Source organism: Motacilla alba, chromosome 1 (genome assembly GCF_015832195.1).
Source record: "Motacilla alba alba isolate MOTALB_02 chromosome 1, Motacilla_alba_V1.0_pri, whole genome shotgun sequence".
Lineage (NCBI taxonomy): Eukaryota > Metazoa > Chordata > Aves > Passeriformes > Motacillidae > Motacilla > Motacilla alba.
In genome coordinates, this window is record NC_052016.1 from 2,805,258 (window position 1) to 2,827,519 (window position 22,262).

General features: G+C 42.6%; 1 protein-coding gene across 2 annotated transcripts in view; it reads left to right on the forward strand.

Moving 5' to 3' along the window:
- DSCAM (DS cell adhesion molecule) overlaps window positions 1–22,262 on the forward strand; it is a 179,649-nt gene that overhangs the window by 95,791 nt on the left and 61,596 nt on the right. For both annotated transcript variants that reach the window (XM_038138300.1, XM_038138309.1), the window contains 2 exons: window positions 5,953–6,086; window positions 19,291–19,444. In XM_038138300.1, the coding sequence (XP_037994228.1) occupies window positions 5,953–6,086; window positions 19,291–19,444 (288 nt within the window). The remainder of the gene's footprint in view (window positions 1–5,952; window positions 6,087–19,290; window positions 19,445–22,262) is intronic.

A 22,262-nucleotide genomic window follows, 5' to 3' on the forward strand; every position in this document is an offset into this window, starting at 1 on the left:
CAGAAAGCTAAATGGAAAGATGTTCCAGAAAATACAATGATTTCATATCCAGCTTCAGCTTCACAACTTTCTACTAAGGACAGGAAAGGTTTTGAGTGGAATATAGAGAGACCTGCAGTTAAGCATATACCAAACCCAGAATCCTGGATCCAAACATCCTGAAGGGTGTGGAAGTTAAAGAGGAAAAGAGCATTCACATCGCCAAACTCTGTGCACCAAACAGGTGCCTCATTCCTCAGAAAAAGGGACATTTCTACTGTTATTTTCTAAGGAAAAGTGTTCTGTAGAGGATTATTCAGTACAACTAATTCCAGTGCACTTAAAAGATTCTGCCCTGAAGTGAGTTTAAGCACTTCCTTGGCACGTGAAATAAATTAATTGGAATCCTAACAGAGCTTAGAACTGGAAACCTTCTATCTCTGCTCCCAGACCTTCTCTGGCTAAAATTATGACACAAGATATTCCACCCTCCTCTAATAAAATCTGGAAATCTGGGATATTTTTAAGTGGCTGCCAAGCCCTTCACATCATTATTGCTATGAGGCCATATCTGATCATTAATTCCTTTCTCTTTTTTTTCATTTTTTTTACATGAGAGGAAACTTTTCTTTGTAAAATCAATGCTCCAGCATTTTCCACTGCTGCTGGAAAACCTAGTTGGGCCCTCCTGTGACTTCTCTGTCGGTGTTCAGCTAAAGACATCAACCCAAAATTTCTTCAGCAGGCTTGATATCTCTAAGGGTAATGCAGAAAGTGAATCCTAGATGGAATACCTTGATACTTTGATTTCTTGTAATGTTTGATACTGATTTTAGACACCAGAGGTCAGACACTGCTGCTGATCAGCAAAGGGAATGGGAACAACTCGAGCAAATAATAGGAAATGAGCTTTCAAGAAATGAGCTTTCCTTTCAATGTGATCATATTTATGGGTTTTATCTAGCTTTCCCCCCTCCCCCATGTTCCTGAAAGCTGACTTCAGAAAAAATGCTGCTCTTTTTGGAGTTCCTCCTGGTAGAAAAAATAAGCCAAGAAGAAATGTCCAATTTTTAAAAATTCATTCTGGTTTTGTCCCTTACCTTTTCCACTTTACGGTTTCTAATAAGCTGCTCATCCTCTTCACCTGGAGACTTGATTTAATAAATCATTAAAAATTAAAGCAGCTCTTCCAGTTCTTTTCCCTGCTGTGACCAAAATGCAGTTTGAAAGGCTTCTCTGTTTTGCAGCAAGAGGGAGCATGTGTCACAAATTCCCTCTCTGCTCCTGTGCTGCAAATGCAATGTGAGCAAACTACAGCTGAAACAAGGAATTTGCTGCCTGAGCAAGCCTGGAACATGACACAGCACCTTGGCTGGCAGCAGTGCCCTGACCTTGAGCAGACCATGGCAGGACACAGACCCCAGAGCCCCCATCCCAGGAAAGCTTCCTGCAGCTGGGAATTTGGTCTGGGTGTCTGTCTGTCTGTCAGAGGTGGCATCTGGGCTGGCTGTAACACAGGAGGATTTTTGCAGCAGTGCTGTGCTTCCAGCTCTCTGGCTTTCAAAGCCAGGCAAAAGCTGCAGCAGGAAGGAAGGGAAAATAATACCAAATCCCTCTGCCAGCCCCACTCTGCTGAATCCAAAGAGATTTCCCTCCTCTCCTTCCTCTCCCTGGACACCAAGCTTCCTGACCATTGAGAAGAGGCACAGACAGCACCATTTCTTCTAAAATGATTAAGCAGAAATCCTGCCAGTTGCATGTTCAGTACTCCTTGGAGCAGAGCTCTGCTTGGCTTTGTTCAGCTGATGAGGGTGACTGGGCTCTGGGATGGAAAATTGCCCTTGATGACCCCTTAATGCACTTTTTTTTCTAGTGGTAAAGATCTCCAATTTTATCTTTGTGACTAAGAAGCAAAAGGCACAGAACAGTAAATGTTCCCCTTGGGAAGCTGGCAGGATTTGATAGAAATGGTGTGCTTAATATGAGGCCAGTTCAGAGTAAATTCACGTGTGCATGTGTTTTGGCTGGCATAGATGTGCACTGTAGGTGGAATATCTACATGAACAAACAGGCAGCAACCAGGAGCTGAGTTTATTTTGGTTTTTCTAAGTGCAGTCAGCAATGGAATAGTCCCGTGTCGTGCAGAATTAAAACCCTGTTACAGAACAAGGCTCAGATTTCTGATTTATTTGTGATATCACTCTTAAATGCACCACAGTCTGTGCATTTGCCTCCCTGCTGCTCAGTACTGTGAAGAAAAATGGTGATAATCTCTCTGCTTTTGAAAAGGAGAATGAGAAAGTTCCTGGAGCTCCTCCCCATTATCTGGCACATCTAAATGCTGGTTCCCAGCCCTGTCGTATCAGGATAATTGCCTGCTCTGCTTTAGCATTTCACTTGCACTGTCAGGAATACAAAGTGTTCTCCTCCACATGAAAGCAGGATGCTATTTCCGTGTTTTTCAAAGCCTTGCTAGCTGGAGAATGAGGCCATCTTTGATCTTAAATTTGCCACATCTGCTCCCTGGATGGTTGCAAAGTTGTTTAGAAGCAGTCCTCAGCTTCTCACCATAGTTTTACCCCCTATGACTATGGGGGGGGGAAAAAAGGATCTATGGCATTGTGCAAATGCAGTTTGTCTTTCTGGGAGCTGAGGGAGTCAGTGTGCCAAATAAAGGCCCAGGGAGAATTCAATAAGGCAGCTCAGGTCTCCTGATACTGCTGGCTTGTAATGACTGAAGCCTGAAAGGCTGGGGATGCAATGGCAATGAGGGAAAATACCTTCAGTTTGCTTGGCAGGGCTCAGGATTTTCCTCTCCAGGATCAGGCAGGCACCACATTGCCCAGCTATTGTAAATGCAGGTCCATCAAAGAGGGGAGAGAATGGTGAATCTGACTCCATGTTCTCAGAAGGCTAATTTATTACTTTATTATACTATATTATATTAAAGAATACTAAACTATACTAAAGAATACAGAAAAGATACTTACTGAATGCTAAAAAGATAATGAAAACTCGTGACTCTTTCCAGAGCCCTGACACAGCTTGGCCCTGATTGGCCAAAGAGTGAAAACAACTCACCCCAGAGTCCAATGGAACAATCACCTGTGGGTAAACAATCTCCAAACACATTCCACATGAGCAAAACACAGGAGAAACAAATGAGATAAGAATTGTTTTTCTTTTCTCTGAGGCCTCTCGCTGCCTTTCAGCTTCCCAGGAGAAAAACCCTGGGTAAAGGAATCATGTTCAGGGAATGTGAATGCCACACCCAACCACAACTTCTCCAGATGCCCAAGGAACCCAGTTTAATAAGAAATGCTTCAGTTGATGCTGAGATAGCTGTTATGAGGTCCAGGAGATGGGTTTGACCAATGACTTTACCCTCTGGACAGAGAAAAGTGGGGGTCAGAGGAGCACCAGATGAGATTCTGCAGGATTCCTGGCAAGGAAATGTAGACACTTCCACACACACAGTGGAATGGCACATAGCTTTCACGTGCACAACCCAGCAGTACAGCAAAAAGAGGATTAATACATGAGTATTCAGAATAATTTTGGCCACACTGCAAAAACTGTTGCCTGACTCCAACCCAGTGGAGGTGGAGGGGTCCTTGGATTGAAAATGTTACTAAACGGCTTCCTGAGTTTCTTTCTGGCCCCTCATTCTGCCGGTCTCACACCAGACAGCAACACAGCAATGACAAGGAATGTTTCCCACATAGGCCCAATGACTGGAAAGTGCCAGATGAATTCTGAGTTAATCCCTCAACAGTCGACAGCCATGACCAATTACCATCAGAACCTGTCCCTATAGATCACACCCTAATTTAACAATAAATTGCATTAACCTCATCCATCTATTTGCAGTGATTTCCAGAAAACATTGCTATCCATAAAGGAATCCTCCTGTGGGTTAGGTAATTACCCTGGAGAGCCAGCTTTCACTCCTCAGCAGCAGGAGCAAATAGCATTTCTAATGAGCTGGGTATAAATAACACGTTGGATGCTGTCAAGCATCAATATTTACTCTGCATTGGATAGAGCTGCTAACTGAATTAGCCCCTTTGCAGTGAGGGGCTGGGTTTGCATGCAATTAACATCATGACGTTCTCACTTGAAGCCTAATTAGCTCTCTCAGCACACTATAAATAGAAAATGCACATCCAGAGACGTGGCACTGAGTGGTGCCTGTCAGTTTTCTCACATTTTTCCAGGACCACCTATGCAGATATAAAATTGAGGGTCTCCTCACATTGTTTTTACACAAAAGATGAGCAAATTTATATCCCAGGCTGGCTGACTTCTCTTTATGGGCAAAGTTCTGTAGCAGTATAATTTCTGCTTGCTTAATTGAGGCAGAACAAAGATTCAGAATTTATCTACAAATATCAGAACGAGGGATTTTGTACCTCTACTGCACAAAAACTCTTTTCTGTGAAAATAAAGAAAGCTGGTCAAGCATTGCAATGGTAACTGCACTAGAAATTTTAACATTTTGGTAGTTTTACTTGAAAGCAGACAAAAATATTAGATTCCTCACAAAGCAGTAGTTCTGTAGAGAACAAAGTCCAGAAAATTGTTTCATTTTGACTTTAGTAACCTAGTAGCAATTATCAATACAACACATCTATTTTAATAATTTGACATAAATATTGACCCCACACAGTGCTAAAATATCTTTCAAATTATTTATTTTCACAGTTTTTAAAATATATTTTCAAATATTTTGACACAAGATGTTATTTTTCAGGAAATTTTCAACCCATTTGTTCTGATATTAAATGTAGCCCTTGTTTTGTTTGGATACAAGCTTGTGCATAGTGTGATATTCCAGCATGCAGGAAAATAAATCTAGCAATTTTGCACATTAGTAAAAGAGTGTTTCCAAAGCTGGAGAGCACTGTACAGTGGAATGTGTGTTTGAAAAACAACATATGCTCATGAAATCAAAACTTTTCTCAAAATACAGGGCTGAAAAGGGATGTAGCTAAGATTACACAGCAAGATTTTACCATTTCCAGGCTGAAGCTTTTTCCACTGGTTTTAGACAGGAGGTTTGGGGGTTTTTAGCTATTTCTCTGAGATAACTTTGTATTATTATATATTATGTAGATAGCTGCTGTAATTAGAGAAATAGATATTCTGCAGTGCCAGAGAGAGGTCTGAGCTGCTGAGGGAAGGGACAAGGATTCTGTGAGGGCAGATTTCTGCTCACACATCGTGGCACTTGCTGGCCGTGGGTCACATCAGGCAGTGCAAAGTGCTCGTTTCCCCTCCACTTCATTAAATTCACAGCTCTGCTCTGGATGTCCATTAAACTGTCCACATGTGCATTATTTATAACACTTTGGCATGGGTTGTGTGTTCAGAGCTGGCCATTTATTATGAAGTGTTGTTTGGCAGTTTCTGTGACCACGGACAAGATATTTTCACGTGTGCATTTGGATTCAAACTGAAAGGGGAAATTTAGGCTGGATCTAGAGAAGAAAATCTCTACTGTGAGGGTGGTGAGGCCCTGACACAGGTTTCTCAGTGGATGCCCCATCCCTGGAAGTGTCCAAGGCCAGGATGGATGGAGCTCTGGGGAGCCTGGTCTAGTGGAAGGTGTCTCTGCCCATGGCAGGGGTTTGGAAGATATTTAAGTTCCCTTCCAACCCAAACCATTCTTGGGTTCATTCTATGCTTTTATGCAGGCTGGAGGGGATACCTCACAAAAGTTTAACCATCAGTGGCAGGGTTCAGACCCTCTGAAGAAGAGTTTCTCCCCTCTTAATGATGGGGTCACACCCCCCAGACCTTCTCCCTGGCATGGACAGGGTGGAGGCTGCTCCCTAACACCGAGTGTCCATCTCAGTCCTTGGGGGCACAGCCACCAAAGCAGCACACTCCCCTTTCCCTCTGAACTCCTCTGTTACACTGGCATGATTGAATATCTGCCTTGGGCCACTCTAACACACTTTGCTTCTCCAGTTCCAGGTCCTCCTGCCGGAGTTAAAGCAGCTGCTGCCTCGGCCTCCACGGTTTTTGTGTCCTGGCTGCCTCCCCTGAAGCTGAACGGCATCATCCGGAAATACACCGTGTTCTGCTCCCACCCCTACCCCACAGTAAGTGCCACAGCCCCTCTGTGCAGCCCTGACACACAGCATTTGCAGATCCCAGTCCTTGATTTCTCCCTGCTGCTTCCTCTCCTGCCCTTTGCTCCCTGAGCAAGGCCAAAGGGAGATCCTGGAGCTACAGAGAGAAGTGAGAGTGGAGTTTGGTTGATCCAGCCTATCAAATTTTTGTTTAAAACCCATTGCAGAACGTTAGCTCACAAATAATGTCAAAATATACAGTTGAAATGGAGTGTTTTTCAAGGTTTGGTGAGTTTAGAATGTAACAAGTTACATTTTCCAGGACCAGCTGCTCAAGCCCTGTTGCAGCTGGAGGCGTGTATTCATTTACACCCTGTTTCCATCGAAGTTCCTGCCTTTTTGCCTTGAGTATTCATGTGTGAAGGAACATAATGACTTACAAACAAACATATTTGCTTGTGAATAGGCTTATTTATGCCTGGAATATTTGCCCAATCTAGCTCTATGTGCTTTTACTTGCTGAGAAAGTGACAGGAGGAAATTTGAATGGAGTATCAGGTTATCTTTCTTCCTGTCTGAATCACAATAAAATTCAGCAATCTTTAAACACAAGGGCCAATTGCTCTCTCTGAATACCCATGTATATTTATTTTCATGTGGATTGAAAAGAACACTTATTTATTTTATATCTGAGGTTTGGATTTAGGTTGTATCCAAGGTCTGGATTTCAGTTTTAAGCAGAATTTCCCACCAAAGGTAAAAAATGCAATCTTGGTTTGATAGGCAAGGAAAATGTTGTTCCAGAAGCTTCCAAAAGTGCTTCAGGCAGTGGAAATTTCCCTGTCCCCAAGGCAGGAGGTTGGAACAAGGTGGTCTTTTAGATCCCTTCCAACCCAAACCATTGTGTGATTCTGATTTATGTTTTGGGATTACTGTCTCCTAAATCCATTAATTTCATAGTTATAGCAAACCAAACCATCCTTAGCACACCTCTAAATGAAGATTTTCCATCACAGTTCATACATATCTATGGCACTCAGTGGGTTATAAAGGTCAGAGTTTAGAGGACAACTCTGAGTGGGGATCAGGAACTTCTCTGGAGGCTTGGAGAGAACACCAGATGGTGCTGCTGCCTTCTCCACACACTTTCCATGCACAGAGCTGCAGTGCTGCTTCTTGGGGCTTTGCTAGCAACGTTTTTCCTGTATTTACATCCCTAAGAAAATAAACATCCTCAGCTAAAAATATTCTTCTGTACCATGTGAGTCTGTCACATAGAAAACTTCCTATTTTGTGGTTACCTTTTGGAGAGATGGACAATGGCAAGAACAGTTGCTTTTTTTTTTTTTTTTTTTTTTTTGCTGTTTTTGGCCTGAACAGAATCTTACTGCTGCCTTTTTGTGGTGTGCATTATGCAGGGGTATGTATGAACCATCATGGAACCTTACCTTAGCCTCAGGTAGAGGCACGTGGAGGTGTTTGTGCTTTTTATTAATTGCTGATGTGTACATGGATAGCTCTGAAAGGTGTCCCTGCCCCCAGGACAGATGATCTTTAATGTCCCTTCCAGCCCAAACCATTCTGTGATTCCATGATCCTGATTCCGTGGTTACCTTCATGCAGGTGTGGGTACATAGAAATATATATATGCACACACAGATATATGTATAAATGTGTTCAACATCTATCTATCTATCTACGGGTCCCTGTCCCAGTGCTTTGCAGATCAGCAGGAGCTGTGGCTTGCAGAGATCTTCTGTAGCAGCCCTGTGTGCTGAGTGAAGCAGGGATCACACCAGGGGCTCAGAAGCCAAGTTGGACATTTTTAAACAAATGCAAGCCCTCAGGACATATTTAATATAGGACACACTCCCTCAGCTTTATTTCTAACAAAAATGCTTTGTTATCTTTTATTCTGAAATGGATTGTGAGCTAAAAAAGCTGTTTTATTCAGAGCTGCTTTGCAGTGAAACAAGCCTGCTGCAGAGCTGCTCAAATGCCAGCACTGCTGTGCAGATACACTTAATATATCCAGGGAAGTTCTTGTTTGATTCACTGCTGGCAGAGACAAGTAGCTGACAGAGGAAGAGGCCTTAAATTAGGGTGAGGAGGAGAATAAATAAAAGACCTGTGTCTTTATCATCTCCTCTGCCACCATAAGTAGCAAGTGCTGTAGCTGGAGGTATGGAGCCCTAAAAACTTCATCCATCAGTCACAGCCCTGGCTACAAAATAACTTTGCTAAAAGTCGGTTATTCAAGCAGAAAGGCAAACTCAGTTTTCAGGCATCAGTGAGAAGAAAGAGAAAAGGACAGAGGTAAAGGTAAATTTATGGGGAGGCTGCATTCTTTGCTGACTGTATTTTATTGCTGAGAAGAAGTCCATGCAATAGACTTTAGACAGGTTAACAGCAGTCCTTTACACAAGAACACTGCTTTGGTGTTTAGGTCCCCAACAGGAAAAATAATTAACTCTGTTGGTCTCGTTCTGCATATTTTTATTACAAACATAACACTTATACAACCCTGACGTATTATAAAATGAAGATTTGCTGCCTCTTGCACTGTTCAGTTTGCTTTGCAAAGGCAGAAGCTTTTAAAACTTCTGCTGCCTCTGTATAGAACAAAAAGCATTTCCTCTTTAAATATCTTGAGCCCTAAGGACAGTATTTGCCTGGGATGTTTCAAACCACAAATATGATTAATGTGTGAAAAATGGAAAAGATTCTCCACTGCAGTCTATTCTCTGGCCAAGATAAAGGGCAAGCAAGGATCCAATTTCACACTGTTTAATTGTTGTGTCTATAGTATTCTACAGGCATAATAAGGTAAAACTTTCTCTTTTTTATTCTGAAAATGTAGGAAAAAAATACAGAAATATGGGACTTCATGGATCCTCCATTCTTCAAATATTAGACACAGAATATGCCATAATTTAGGTTAGAAAAATTATCCTTTGTGCTAACTCATAGCCTACATTCTTGTTTCTCCCCCCTTTATAGCGCATCCGTGTCCAGCTTTTAGTAGGATCTGCTTCTTAGCCACCTGTAATGGTCCCATGGTGGCCAGATTCCTTCTAGGAGAGGTGATTCCCATTGTACTGGCAGGATGCTCGTGGCACTCCTCCTGCCCGGGTCTCAGGGAGGTGCTGTCACTGCTGTCCCACCCCGGCAGGGGGATTTTCCCCCATGGTGCCACCCACAGGGAACACTGTTTGAATTCCAGCACAGAAATTAGGCTGGTTCAGTTCCTGCTGAACTTAACCCCTTCCTCAGGAGGCTGCTCCAGCCCTTCCTGCCTTGGGCTGTGCATGTGCACTGCCAGGGCTTTTCAAGTGCAACAGAAAAGATTTGGGGGTTTTCTGAAGAAAAAAGACCCAAAACCACTCCCTAAAAACAACCACCAACCTCTTGTTGCATTCAGGTCAGTACAATGCTTAAGGAAGAATCAACGGGATTAGATTAAATAAAATTTAGATGTCAGAAAGTGTCTGGAAAAGGTGGCTGTGATACACAGCCTGGGAAACTTTGATCTCAGAACAGGTAAAAAGCTTCTAAAGAAGCAGGAGAGTGCTGAGGGCAGGAGAAGGAAGGTTAAGGATCCGGATTTCTTGATACAGGAAATGATGAGAAAGTGCCTATGCACAAGGACAGGGAATTTTTGATGTGGGAAATTCTGATCAGCTGGAGGAAAATATTACCATGGGATCCTGGTCAAATATTGAAGCTGGGGCCCAGATTGTGAAATCTCCACATGTGGAAATCTTCAAGAGTTCACTTGACATGTCCCTGAGCATCTTGATGCAATTAAACTTGCTTTGGGAAGGGGGCTGCACTGGGTGACCTCCAGAGGAACCTTCCAACCACAATTATATTATTATGAGGCAGTTTAAAGCTGGAAAAGTTGGTAAAAAACTGTATACAACAAGGGAAACCAGGCAGTGCTAGAGTTAATATGCAGCCCTTGGAGGAAAAGAGGCACATTAAATTGACACCAAGATGTCTCATAATTTAAAAGTCTCCAATAAAAGTCGTATGACATTTTAGGCCACTGGCAGGACTGTTTGTCTTTCCCATCTGAACACTTTCTATGCACAGTCTCCCAAACAAGTTCTGCTTTTAGCTCTCACTATCAGGAAATCAGAGAGTGGGAGTGAGGTCACCTTATTTCACATCTTAAGTGAGTTCCACATGAGTGGAGGAAAGACAAGAATCAACTGACTGTGTCCTGAAAAGGAAAATCACTGAGAAAGGAGAATGGTCTCCATTTATTATCCTTTTATAGTGCACTTCTACTTACATGACTCCTTTCCATTAATCTCCAGGCTTTCTATGGAGGAAGCATAGAGTGATGAACAAATTAATGACCTGCTTTGCTGGAAACAGCAGGAAAATCCTCTTTAATGTGTTTGCTTCTATTACTGAGTGACCCACCAGCAGATCAGCAAAACCCAAACAGCAACAACAACCATAATGACTACACTTTCCTAATCAACAAGTCAAAATAGACTTTAATATGTGTATTTCTGATCGGGGGATGTCATACTGATTATTGACACCCAAATGATTTTGCTGGTCTGTATTTTCTCAGCTCTTTACCTCACTTTGTAGCACTAGTACCCAAAGATTGGCAAATATGACAAGAATCTTGCAAAGCATACAGGTATATATTTAAAACCCTAGATTTCAGATAAGAAGAACCAGTTTATTCTGTGGTCTTTAACCCTGACAGTAGTTTTGAAATGTTGGTTGATGAAACTGTTGCTCAGCTGTGGGATTCTGCTAAGAGGTGATTTGTCCCTCAAACCCACCTTTGACTGAGGTCTGGAAAGACCAGAAGCCTGAGGACTGGAAGGAGAAGAAATTCCAGAACTGTTGAATGAGATGAATGGAGTGAGAATATTCCTGCAAAGATCCCAGATGATAAACTGGATTATCTGGATGAGGAACCAGAGCACAAAGCAGACCCCAGTGCTGAAACAGGGGCAATGATTAGGGATCATCTCATAGTGCAAACCCTACAGTCAGCCCCAGGTAGCTGTGTTGGAAAGAGTCTGAAAAATGTGATCTACATTTCTGGACTTCTCCAAAGGTTGTAGAAAGATCCAAAAGCTGAAAGCCCAGCAAAGATTCATGTTGACCTGGAAATATTTCTGTGAAACAGTTGGAATTGGAATAGGTGGTAGATGAAGAGGTGCAAAGCAGTGATGGAGAAGAGGGAAATGTTCTTATAATTGGCCAAAAGCCCAAGTCAATTTACATGAAAACATGATCAGTATTAGAAACTGACCAACATCTGAGGCAGACAGTTACTGATCCTTTTGATTTGCTTATTTTACTGGTAAACTTCTATATTTGTTTCATTCTTTTGCTATTATTAAAACCCACTAAGTGGAAAATATGTTATGTGATTTAACTAGTGCGCACAGGAGTCTCTGGGGTTGCTGTGTGGAAGAAGAGAATAATTGCTGCTCTTGGTCTGTAATTCATAGACTCTAAGTGGTATTTAATTAATCTGACTTCAGTCACCTTGAATAGAGTCACAAATACTTATTCTGGGGTCATCAAGGGTTTCCTTTCATTAGGGAAAGAAGCTAGATGTCTTTGATAAACTGGATAAATCTCCTTCTGAAAGTTTCCCTTCTCTTTGTTTAGTCTAGAGAAAGTATCCATGCTTATCTTTAACCAGCTGATCTGCAACATAAACTAGATGTGGAAGTATCTTAACCTAGATCTCAAAACTATTAGCTGTCATAAATTCCCATCATCCAGGTGTTTTCAATTCAATTCTTTCAGGCAGATACTTCTTTTTTCCTTGATTTTGCATAGGATGTGTCTAAATTCTAACTTTGGGTTTGCATCACACTTTCTGATCCTCGTTTCCTCTCCAGATTAAAGACTTGGATAAAAGAAAACTTTGGAAAATAGAGTTGATGCAATTATAAGGCAGAAATTATTTGTTGTTAAATCCTGTAGATATTTCAGTTATTAGAAGGATGCTGGAAGTTTCTTGGGAAAAAAAAAGGAGAAGTAGCTGGCAGAAATTGGCTAAGTAGATAAAGTTACTGTTGAACAGAAGTTTATTTAGAGTCAGCAGACTCTGTAAGGTTGAATTTTAAATATATGCTCATTGATTTGTGTATTACAGGCAGTATTTATCACTGTATCTATACAGCACTTTTTACAGCGTGAAGATATTTATGCTTATTAATTCCTGTGTGCTTTATTTAGCATAGAAATAGTCCATAATTTGGGGGTTATTTTAAAACCTTATATTGGACAGTATTTAAAATGTGTCTGTTTAATATACCACATGTTCTATTTTTGGCCTTTTTGTCGTGGTTTCACATCTTTGGTGCCAGCTCCCAAACACAGTACATTCATTATTGTAATTGCTTTGTCAACTTTACATTTTTTACCTATCTTATTTTTGTCAGAGAGCAGACCTCAGGAGGGATGTGGCAGAGTATGAATTGATTCTGAAGATGTGCTGGTTTATATGAGTTTTAAAAGGTCTCCTTGTAAAACCCTACCAAAACAAATTTGACATTGATTTTTTCATAAACCCCCCTTCTTGTCTCACTACCTGGTCTCACACCCAGGGATATCAATACACTGACAATCAGTCCTTGGTGTCCTGACCTTCCTGTGGTCACCAGCCCATGACACCACACACTGCTTCCCTCCTCAGGAGGCTCAGGGACTCTCCAGGAGGTGCTCCAAAGGGACAGGCAGGTGGTGGACCCTAAGTGAGCTACCTGGAAGTCCAAACAGTGGGGTTTTTTTCCGGCTGTAATACCTGGAAATGAGAATTCAGGAGCAGCTGAGGGAGCTCCAGGTGTTTTTCCTGGAGAAAAGGAGGCTCAGGGGGGACTTTCTGGCTCTCCCTGGCAGGAGGGAAGAGCCAGGTGGGGGTCAGGCTCTGCTCTGAGGACAAGAGGAAATGGCCTCAAACTGCACCAGGAAAGGTTCAGGTTGGACATCAGGAAGAATTTCTTCATGGAAAGAGTGGTCAGGCCTTGGCAGGGGCTGCCCAGGGGGGTTTGAAGTCCCCATCCCTGGAAGTGTCACCTGGATGTGACACTCAGAGCTCTAGGCTAGGTGACAAGGTGGGGACTGGGCATAGCTTGGACTCCATGGGCTGGGAGAGCTTTTCCAACCTCAGGGATTCTGGGATTCTTTGGATTGGCAGGATTTTCCTGCCAGCGGGAAGGCAGGGAGCTGCAGCTGTTCTTCCCAAAATTTCCATCTGAAACTTTCTAACATTTTAATTCCACAATTAAGGTGAAAAAGAAATAAAGTTACAATATTATATGGCAGCTGCATTCACTTGTGTGCATAGCTTCTGTTTCCAACAGTTACCTTCAATAATGCTGAGTGAAAAACAGATGCCACCTTTCAAAACATGAGTCAGCACCTGAACAGAAACCATTGTTAGACCAAAGTGGCAGCCAAGAGCCTTACTGGAAACCATGGTCCAGGATCAGTGGTTATTTGGAGCTTTGAGAGTCTGTCCTTCTGTGAAAGGAAGGCAAAAGCCAGCAGTCGTCAAGAAAAGTACAATTTGTGACCTCAGGCAGACTTTCACATCTTTAGGGAGTTCACTGAGAGGCCACAGCAGTGGTCTGTCTGTTCTTCTCAGGGATGCAGGACTTGAAGTTCATTCTCTATAAATACAGACATGGATTGATTTTTTTATTACCCCACTTTGCTTCCAGGTAGAAACAACTTGGTGTAGCCCCCAGTACTGGATTACTTGTGAATCCAGGAGACTCTAAAATGTGATTTTTAGAATAAAACATCTCAGTACTCTCTGCCCCTCGAGTTCTGTGTGGAGTTTTGGGCCTCTCACGTCGCAAAAGGACCACCACAAAAAGTGGTGGAGCGTGTCCTGGGAACGGTCTGGAAAACAAGTCTTAGGAGCAGCAGCTGAGGGTGCTGGGGTTCTTCAGTCTGGAGAAAAGAAGTTTCAGGAGGGACCTCATTGTTTTCTACAACTCCCTGAAAGGAGGTTTTGGCAAGGTGGGAGTCGGTCTCTTCTGCCGTGTCCAGAGCGAGAGGATGACCAGAAATGGCCTGAAGTTGCACCTGAGGAGGTTCAGATTGGATATTGGAAATGGAAATTTCCCTGGCAGAGTGGTCAGGCCTTGGAATGATCCACCCAGGGAGGTTTGGAGTCACTGTCTTTGGGACTGTTCAGGATGAGCCTGGATGTGGCCCTTGGGGACAGGGTTTGGGGTGATGCTGGTGGGGTTGGGTGATGCTGGGACTTGAAGTTCTCCTCCGGCCTTGATGATTCTGTGATTTCCAGGAGCAGCAATGCCCGAGGAAAGGCAAGGCAGACCATTCCGTGATGGAGTTGTACAAAAAGATGAAGATCATTGTGTTTTTACCACGTAGAATTGAAGACTTATTTTAATTATTCATGAGGCTCAGAGCTTGTTCTAGGCCTCACCTGTAGCAGTGATTAAACAGGGCCCAAGGATCAGCACCTGGCCCCAGCAGGATGTGACGGTGACTGATGTCAGCCTGCACTGCTTGTCATGAGCCCCTCCAAAGCAGAATTGTTTTGAAAAGAGCTATTTAGAGCAGCACAAAACCGAGCTAGACACCAAGTTAAAAATCAGAGTGGATCACTGGATGGAGTGCTCCACTCACCGCCTGGCTCTCTCCCATCTAGCAATGGAGCTGAGCCCAGAGGAGGGATGTTTGTTGAGAGAGACCCAGCTATGCAAACACCATTTCACTGATTTAACTCAGGCTAGGACAATCTCAGTGTTGTTCTGTGGGAGGCTGAAAAAATATCCAGTGACTCCTTGTTGTGGGCAGGAGGGAGGAGCCTCAGTGTCTCTCCTGAGCCCTCTCTGTTCAGTGGCTCCATCACTGACCTGGCTAATGAAATAGAGAGGCTGCTTATTAAGTTAACAGGGAACACCAGGCTGGGAGAGATTGCATGTACACAGGAGACAAGCAAAATTCAGGCAGGTCTTGATGAACTGGGAAATTGGTCTGGAAAAAGTTGGATAAAATTTAGCAAGAAAATGGGTACCCTGAATAACCAACTGCAAAAGTACTGCGTAGAGAGCAATTCTGTTGATTCTTCAGAAGAGGATTTTGAGGTTATTGTGCCTCCCAAGATGAACATTAACAGCCTTTATAAGCCTGTCCTGAAAAGCCAAATGAGAATCCCTGGAATTGTTGAGTGTAGGTTTGGAAACAGTGAGAAAGCTATGGACCATTTTTAGACAGTCTGAAGGATAACAGAAGATATTATTAGAGAAACTGATAGAGAAAATGGGATTTCTGGACAATGTTGAAAGCACCAGAGTTATTTAGTTGTAAAAAGATAAGGGTACTGGTGGGGAAAGGAGCGATAAAACTTCATGTAGATTAAAGACTGGTGCAAAGATCAAGGTAATAATCTATTCTTCATGTTCCTAATAGACTGGAAAAGAAGCTATGGGTTGAAACTGCAGCAGGAAACTCAAGCTAGATTAAAAAAAACTATTTCTAATCATGAGATTAGTCAAGCAGTGGAATAGATCGTGCAGCCTAGGGAGTTGCAAAATCTCCTTTTATTGTAAGTCTTCAAAATCAGGTTGGGGAAACATCTGTTTGAAATTGTGCAGACACAGATGAACCTGGTTTAAAGAAGAAAGAGAGACTCAGGTGACCTCTCAGAGTCCTTCCAGCTCCATTTTTAGATGATGCCATATTTTCCACCTTAAACTGGAGTGCAAACACACACCCCACTCTAGGTAGTGTATATATATATATAATATTTATATAATTTATATATTTATATATTTACATTTATTTAATTATATTTTCATTTTATATTTATATATTTATATTTAATTTTCCGCATGAGGCAGCCAATACACAGGTAACCAACTTGTATATGCTCTTACTTCACAACACACACCACAAGCCTGGGGTGTTTCTTCCTTTTCACTCATGTCCTTAAAGTCTCTATATGGCTTTCCCAGTTCAGTTTTCCAGGTTTCCTGCAACTTGCAGAGGACAGAGATCTGTAGCTCAGTTATCTGATCAGAAGTTGTGTGGAACCAGCTGTAAGCAAGGTGCAGGCTACCTTTCACTGAATAACCTTCCAGACCACAGTAAATGCTATCTCTTGCCCTAACTCCTTGCTTGGGAAACTCCCTGACTGCTTGGAAAACTGTTAGAAATGTATTTTTTTCTATAGCGCTCTTCTGAATTTTTCCCAGGTTGTGTTAAGAATGGGCAATTAAAGATAGAAGCCAGAGGCATCAGTGTTTATGGACATTACCTATTAAATTGTGCTTTAAAGAAGTCAGAAGTGCCAGGAGATGGCATGCTGCTTCAAAGTGTACCAAAAAAAGCGCACCAATAGGGCTCAAGTTGCAGAGGAGAATGATGTTCCCTGCACCAGCTCTTCCCCAGCATCTCTTGCCATTGTCTGGTTGGGGAAGTAGATTGACTGCATCCTGATAAAGGACTTTGATTTCATTTTATTCCTCACAGCCCGTGTTGGCTTTCAGAGACTCATCTCTGTCTCTCCTTCTAAGACAGTGAGCTAAAGGCAGAAGAAAAATTAACCCATCATCTATAAGCTGAAGAAAAATAGCAATTAGGAATAAAAATCCCTTGAGCAAGCATGTTACTGCTTCTAAGATTGAACAGCCGTTCATGTTTTATACTGGCACATGCACAGGCCAATATGTGACAAGGTGACATTCCTTTAAATATTTCTTATTTCAATTGTTTAATCTTCTCTTTGCTGACAAAGCTGCCTTTTTTTTCTTCTTGTGTAATCAAAGTCTCTGGCATGTTAGGCTAATTGAAATGACAGGCAAAAGTTTAAAGTAAAATCAATTCTTTGTCACTGAAGCATCCCCAAGTGTTTAAAAGGGAATGTGAGCTGAGGAAAAACAAGGTGTGTGTTAACCAGTTAGAAACCAGAATCTTTTGCTATAGCTGTTTGTTTTAGGAAAATGAGAGTGGTTAATTTAGTGAAGATGCATTGACCAGATTCAATTAATAAATTAATTCTGAGAATAATTAACTTTACATTTAAAATAGCCACAATTGCAAGTGGATGAATGATGCTGGGAGAAAGAAAGGAATTGGAAACAAAGTATTTTAAAAGCTTTACAGCAGAAAATCCTGCTCTTTGTCTATCTTTAGAGTTCCAGTGAGAAAGAGCTGATGGTTGCTGGAATGAAAGTTAACCCTGAGGAATTCTGTGATGTTTAGCTGTTCCTAAATGCTGTATCCATGTGCCATATCAGTAGGTGGTTTAGAAGGAACCTGTGCTAGGTAACTGCATTAATGAGTGGAGCCTAAGTGCCAGAGACAGCCTGGCCTGTTTGACTTTCAAATTAACTGTAGGAATGCTGCCTCATGAATATTAAATTTCAGCTTCCTCTGCCATGATCAATACATTAATTTTTATGTATGACCTCACAAAGATCCAGCCTGTCAAGCTATGGGCATTTGTCCAATATTCTTGTGTAAATGTCAAGGCAGATGGTTCTCAAAAGCTGCTGCAATATTTCACGTAATAATAAAGGTGTCTGGCTGCATTGACCTCTTCATATCAGAAGTGGGAACCCAGGCAAACTCTGGCTAAATAGGACAAACTAATTTGGCATTTTGACAGGCAAAGGGGCAATGAGTTTGGCTAGAAAATATAGCAAGTTTCCCCTCTGGGCTCGTTCTGAGCCTGGGGAACTTTGCTGGAGCAAGCCAGTCTTCCCAGAAAAATCACTGTCCGTGGAAGGAACAAAATGTGTTCTTGTAGAAGCCTTTGCATGGTCTCTGAAGGGAGTTGAGGTGCCTGGCTTAGAGACAGATGTCTTCACTCTGGGTTTCAAATGTGAGAGGAGATGACTCCCCTCTTCCCCAGGCTGTAGGAGAGGCCAGCTCAAGAGCAGAGAAGCGCAGTGACCCATTCAGCAGCTGAAACTGTCTGCCAGTTCACTTGGAGAGGTGTTTAATGATATCTCAAAAACATCTCTTATTTATTTGGAATTCACTTTGAAGGACTACATATTCCAATGTTTTCAGGTCAATATGCCTTTTGAAATGCTAATCAGGTGGAATTGGCCTTTACCACAAGCAGATATTTGTATATCAAAGAGATTCCTTGCACACTTTGTCAGTCTGAACCAAGTTTAGGTTACATTGATGCATTATTTTTAATGCTGATTCCTGCTAAAATCTTCTTTTCTATGTCATTAACCCTCTAATTATTTTTAGCCTAGTGTTAGTTAGCCATTACCAGGCTCATCACTGCACAGGGAAGTGAGTATTATTCATTCCAATGGTTCATTACCCCTCTATTTTTACGTGCAGGCATCACAAAGTCCGTGTCAGAAATAAAAGTGGCAAGATTGAACGCTGTAACGATGTTCAGAGCTTAGATTTCCCTCCTTGCTTCCTGTGGAGGATGTGCTGAGGCTTCCAAAGCCCCCTGGAGGGATCTCTGTGTTCCTCCACACCTTGCCCTGCACAGGTTGCTGCAAGCAGGATGCAGAAGCTCTCATGGATGAGCAGGGACTGCAGAGCAGCTGGTTGGCTCTGCTGCAGCCCTTGGGCCGAGGCACTTGAGTGACAGAGGAGAGACTGACCTGGCATTTCTTCCAGCACTTGTCCTTCCCTGCTAATGCAGCCAACTGGCTGAGATGACCTTCAGCTGGGAGTCTCTGAATGGAAGTAATTTTGTGACTAAAACAAAACTAGACTTGGGGGAAGTTTGAACAGTCTACTACAGAGCACAGTTTTATTCCTTGGTTCGCTCCCCTGCTGAAGGGATAAGCCACCAAAACCCAGGAATAAAGAACATCAAAGATTCTAAGTGATAGTAAACTCCAGATTTCACAGCAGATGCAGCACTGAATCCTCCGTTGGGAAACCTTTGTGTAGAGCTAAATCAGTTTGTCAGAACTACTGATGGTAAAATGTAGCCATATTTATTCACTTCCATTGTTTATCCAACCCTGCAAAAATAAATGGCACATACAAGTCCTAATCTGAATAAAACCAATCTGTAAACAAGGCACAGGCACAAATTCACTGAATATGAATTGATTGCAACAAGTGACTGTGTCTGCTCTGTTTATTGCCATCTGCCATCTGTTTGGAGCAATCGATACCCATCCGAAGAGCCCTGAAGTGACAGGCTTTGTAGCACTCACATTTTCTCCAAATACTGCTTATTTTAGCCTGGAAACATTTGTCTCTCCCACCACAGGTGATCAGCGAGTTTGAAGCCTCTCCCGACTCATTTTCCTACAGAATCCCCAACCTGAGCCGGAATCGCCAGTACAGCGTGTGGGTGGTGGCCGTGACGGCTGCGGGGAGAGGCAACAGCAGCGAGATCATCACCGTGGAGCCACTGGCCAAAGGTACAAGGACAGCTGCCCAGAGCCAGCCAGGCTTCTGCTGGCTAATTACTGCTAATTACTGCTGCTAATTACAGGCAGAACTGGCTCGTGTGGCCTCACTGAGGGTGGGATTTGTCAGGAGCTACCTCGCGAAACGCGAGGTGACAACTCGCAGGTTATTGCTCCAGGTTTTGCTAGAGTCAGCAGAGAGGGGATGAGGTGCTCCTCCAGGGGGTAACTCATCCAGCCTACCTTAGAAGGGAATCGATTGCTTTTTGAAGCCATTTTTATTTTCACTTGTTGGGAATAGGTTGCTTTTTGGAGCCATTTTTATCTTCACTTGTTGGGAATAGGTTGCTTTTTGGAGCCATTTTTATCTTCACTTGTTGGGTGCAGGGGGTTTGCAGATGATGTCTCTCCCCCTCTGAATATATTTTCCTTGCTGTACAAGGTAACTTCTTTATCATCCCTTTCCTTAGTAATATCTCTTGTGTACTCCACAAGTACCATCTTCTGTATAAAATGGTCTGATTAACATATCTAAACTCTGAACAATTGTTCTCTACTTGCATTAGCTTTGAAGTTTGCTGCTTCTATTTCAGATATGATGAAAGGATAATGTGCCTGAAATGTTGAATATTTATTTCCAGCTGTATTAGTTGTTCTATTAAAAGATATTGCTGGGGCCTGTGGATTCTGCCTTTTGAGATGTGATGCTTGCAACATTAGAGAACCTTGGCTTGGAAATGGAGGCCTAACATTTTGAACAGCGAAGTGAGAAGAGTGTCCCATCCCACTCAATCTCTACATGGAGTCTTCAAATTGATTTTTTTTTTCCAACTCAACTTGGTACCATTACAGCCTGTGCCAGGATGGGCAGAGAAATGCACAGATCCCTAGAGCTGCAAAATTAGATACATTTAATTGGCTTTACAGTTTTACAAGCCTGCTAATTCTTCACTTGGGTATTTAATGATGTAAAGATGTAAAATAAATGTCTAGCGCATTATGATGACAGGTTCTCTCTGAAAAGGCTTTGCTGAACTTCAGCCTAGTGCCACCAACATGAAAGCACTTTCTGCATGGAAGAGCAAACTCCATCACCATGGGAAATCTCCCTGTTCCTGCCTGTCTAGCTGGTAGATCACCATTTTAATGCTGGTAGATTAACAACAGAGCTCTTACCCTGGGCTGCATCAAAAGCACTTCAAGCACAGGATTGAGGGAGGTGATTCTGCCCCTGTGTCCTCTCAGGTGATTCCCCACCTGCAGAGCTGCCCCAGCCCTGGGAGGAGCTGGAGCTGCTGCAGAGAGCCCAGAGGAGGCTCCAGGATGAGCAGAGGGCTGGAGCAGCTCTGCTGGCAGCAAAGGCTGGCACAGCTGGCATTGTTCAGCTGCACAGGAGAAGCTTTGGGCTGAGCTCAGGGTGGCCTTGCAGGGCCTGAAGGAGCCCCAGGAAACCTGGAGAGAGACAATTTCCAAGGAATGGAGAGACAGGACACAGTGGCTGCCCCTGGATCCTTGGCAGTGTCCAAGGCCAGGTTGGACATTGGGGCTTGGCACAGTGGCCCATGTCAGGGGATTGGAACTGGATAATCTTTAACCATCCTTCCAACCCAACCCTTCTAGGATTCTATGATTATGGTGGATGGCATTGCTGATTTTGGAGGTCACTGTTTGAACACATGACAGTTTCCCAGTGTGGAGAAGCTGCAAACAGAGTTCTTCAGATCTGAAAAATCTGGAGCTTTGCCATTGTAGCATAAGTGCACCCTGCATTATGGACATCAGTGAGACCAAAGCTGAGATCCTAAAAGGGGGATGAGGAGTGTAAAGGACACCAGTGAAGGAAGATCATGAAAGAACAACTCAGGAAAAAAGGCAAAGGTTTCAGTGTGTTCCTCCTTTGCTGTCACCTGTGCGTAATCAATGTGTGGTGATGAAAAGAAAAAAGCAAACAAAAACAAGCATAAAAATAGATGCTCAAATAAGGGCAAAAATTATTAGACATAGTGCAATCCTAATAGATTGAGGCTTCAGGCAAACCCTGCACAAAGTGCACTTGAAGTTCTCTTTTGCCATGCCCTATGTATTTTAAAAAGAGGGAAATGTTCAAAGATGAACACCAAGAGGGAAATGCTCAAAGATGAACACAGATCAATTCAGGCTTTGCAGGCACCAATATTCATGACCTCAAGTTATGAGGAATTACAGTGTGCAATTGCTCTCTGTTTGCCAAAAATTGAGAAGTTGCAACTTGACCCACATGGACTTAAACTGATCCAGCTTACCAGAATTAATTCTGCTCCTCTGAAGCTTATATAACATAATCCATGATGACAAATAAGTGAACTTAAAAATAACTTTATGAAAAGGCAAGATGACTTAAAAGAAAAAATAATTAATTACTTCAATACAGACAGGTCAATCTGAAAAAGACTTTATTTCAAAGGACAGTAGAATACATCCAGTAAACCTTAGAGTTTGTAGTGATACTCCAATATCAAGTCTGCATTAGATGATGCTCAGGAAAAGCCTCTTACATGCACTTAGGACTATAAAAGTAATGAATAATCCATTTGTGGAGGGTTTGATGGGCACTAGGAATACTGATAGATAGCAATTTTACGAACTTTGGATGTAGCTAGGTTAGAAATTATTGTATCACATACAAAATTTCCTTTATTAATGCATCACAGGGCTTTTTAGGGAGCTGGGAGAAAGTGGTGATCAGTGCTGAGGGCAGTGGCTGCACAGTGAGGAAGGATGGGCAGAGCTCAGAGCCTCAAAGACCTTTTTCACCCCCCCACTATATCTGTACAAACAGCACATCCCGGGG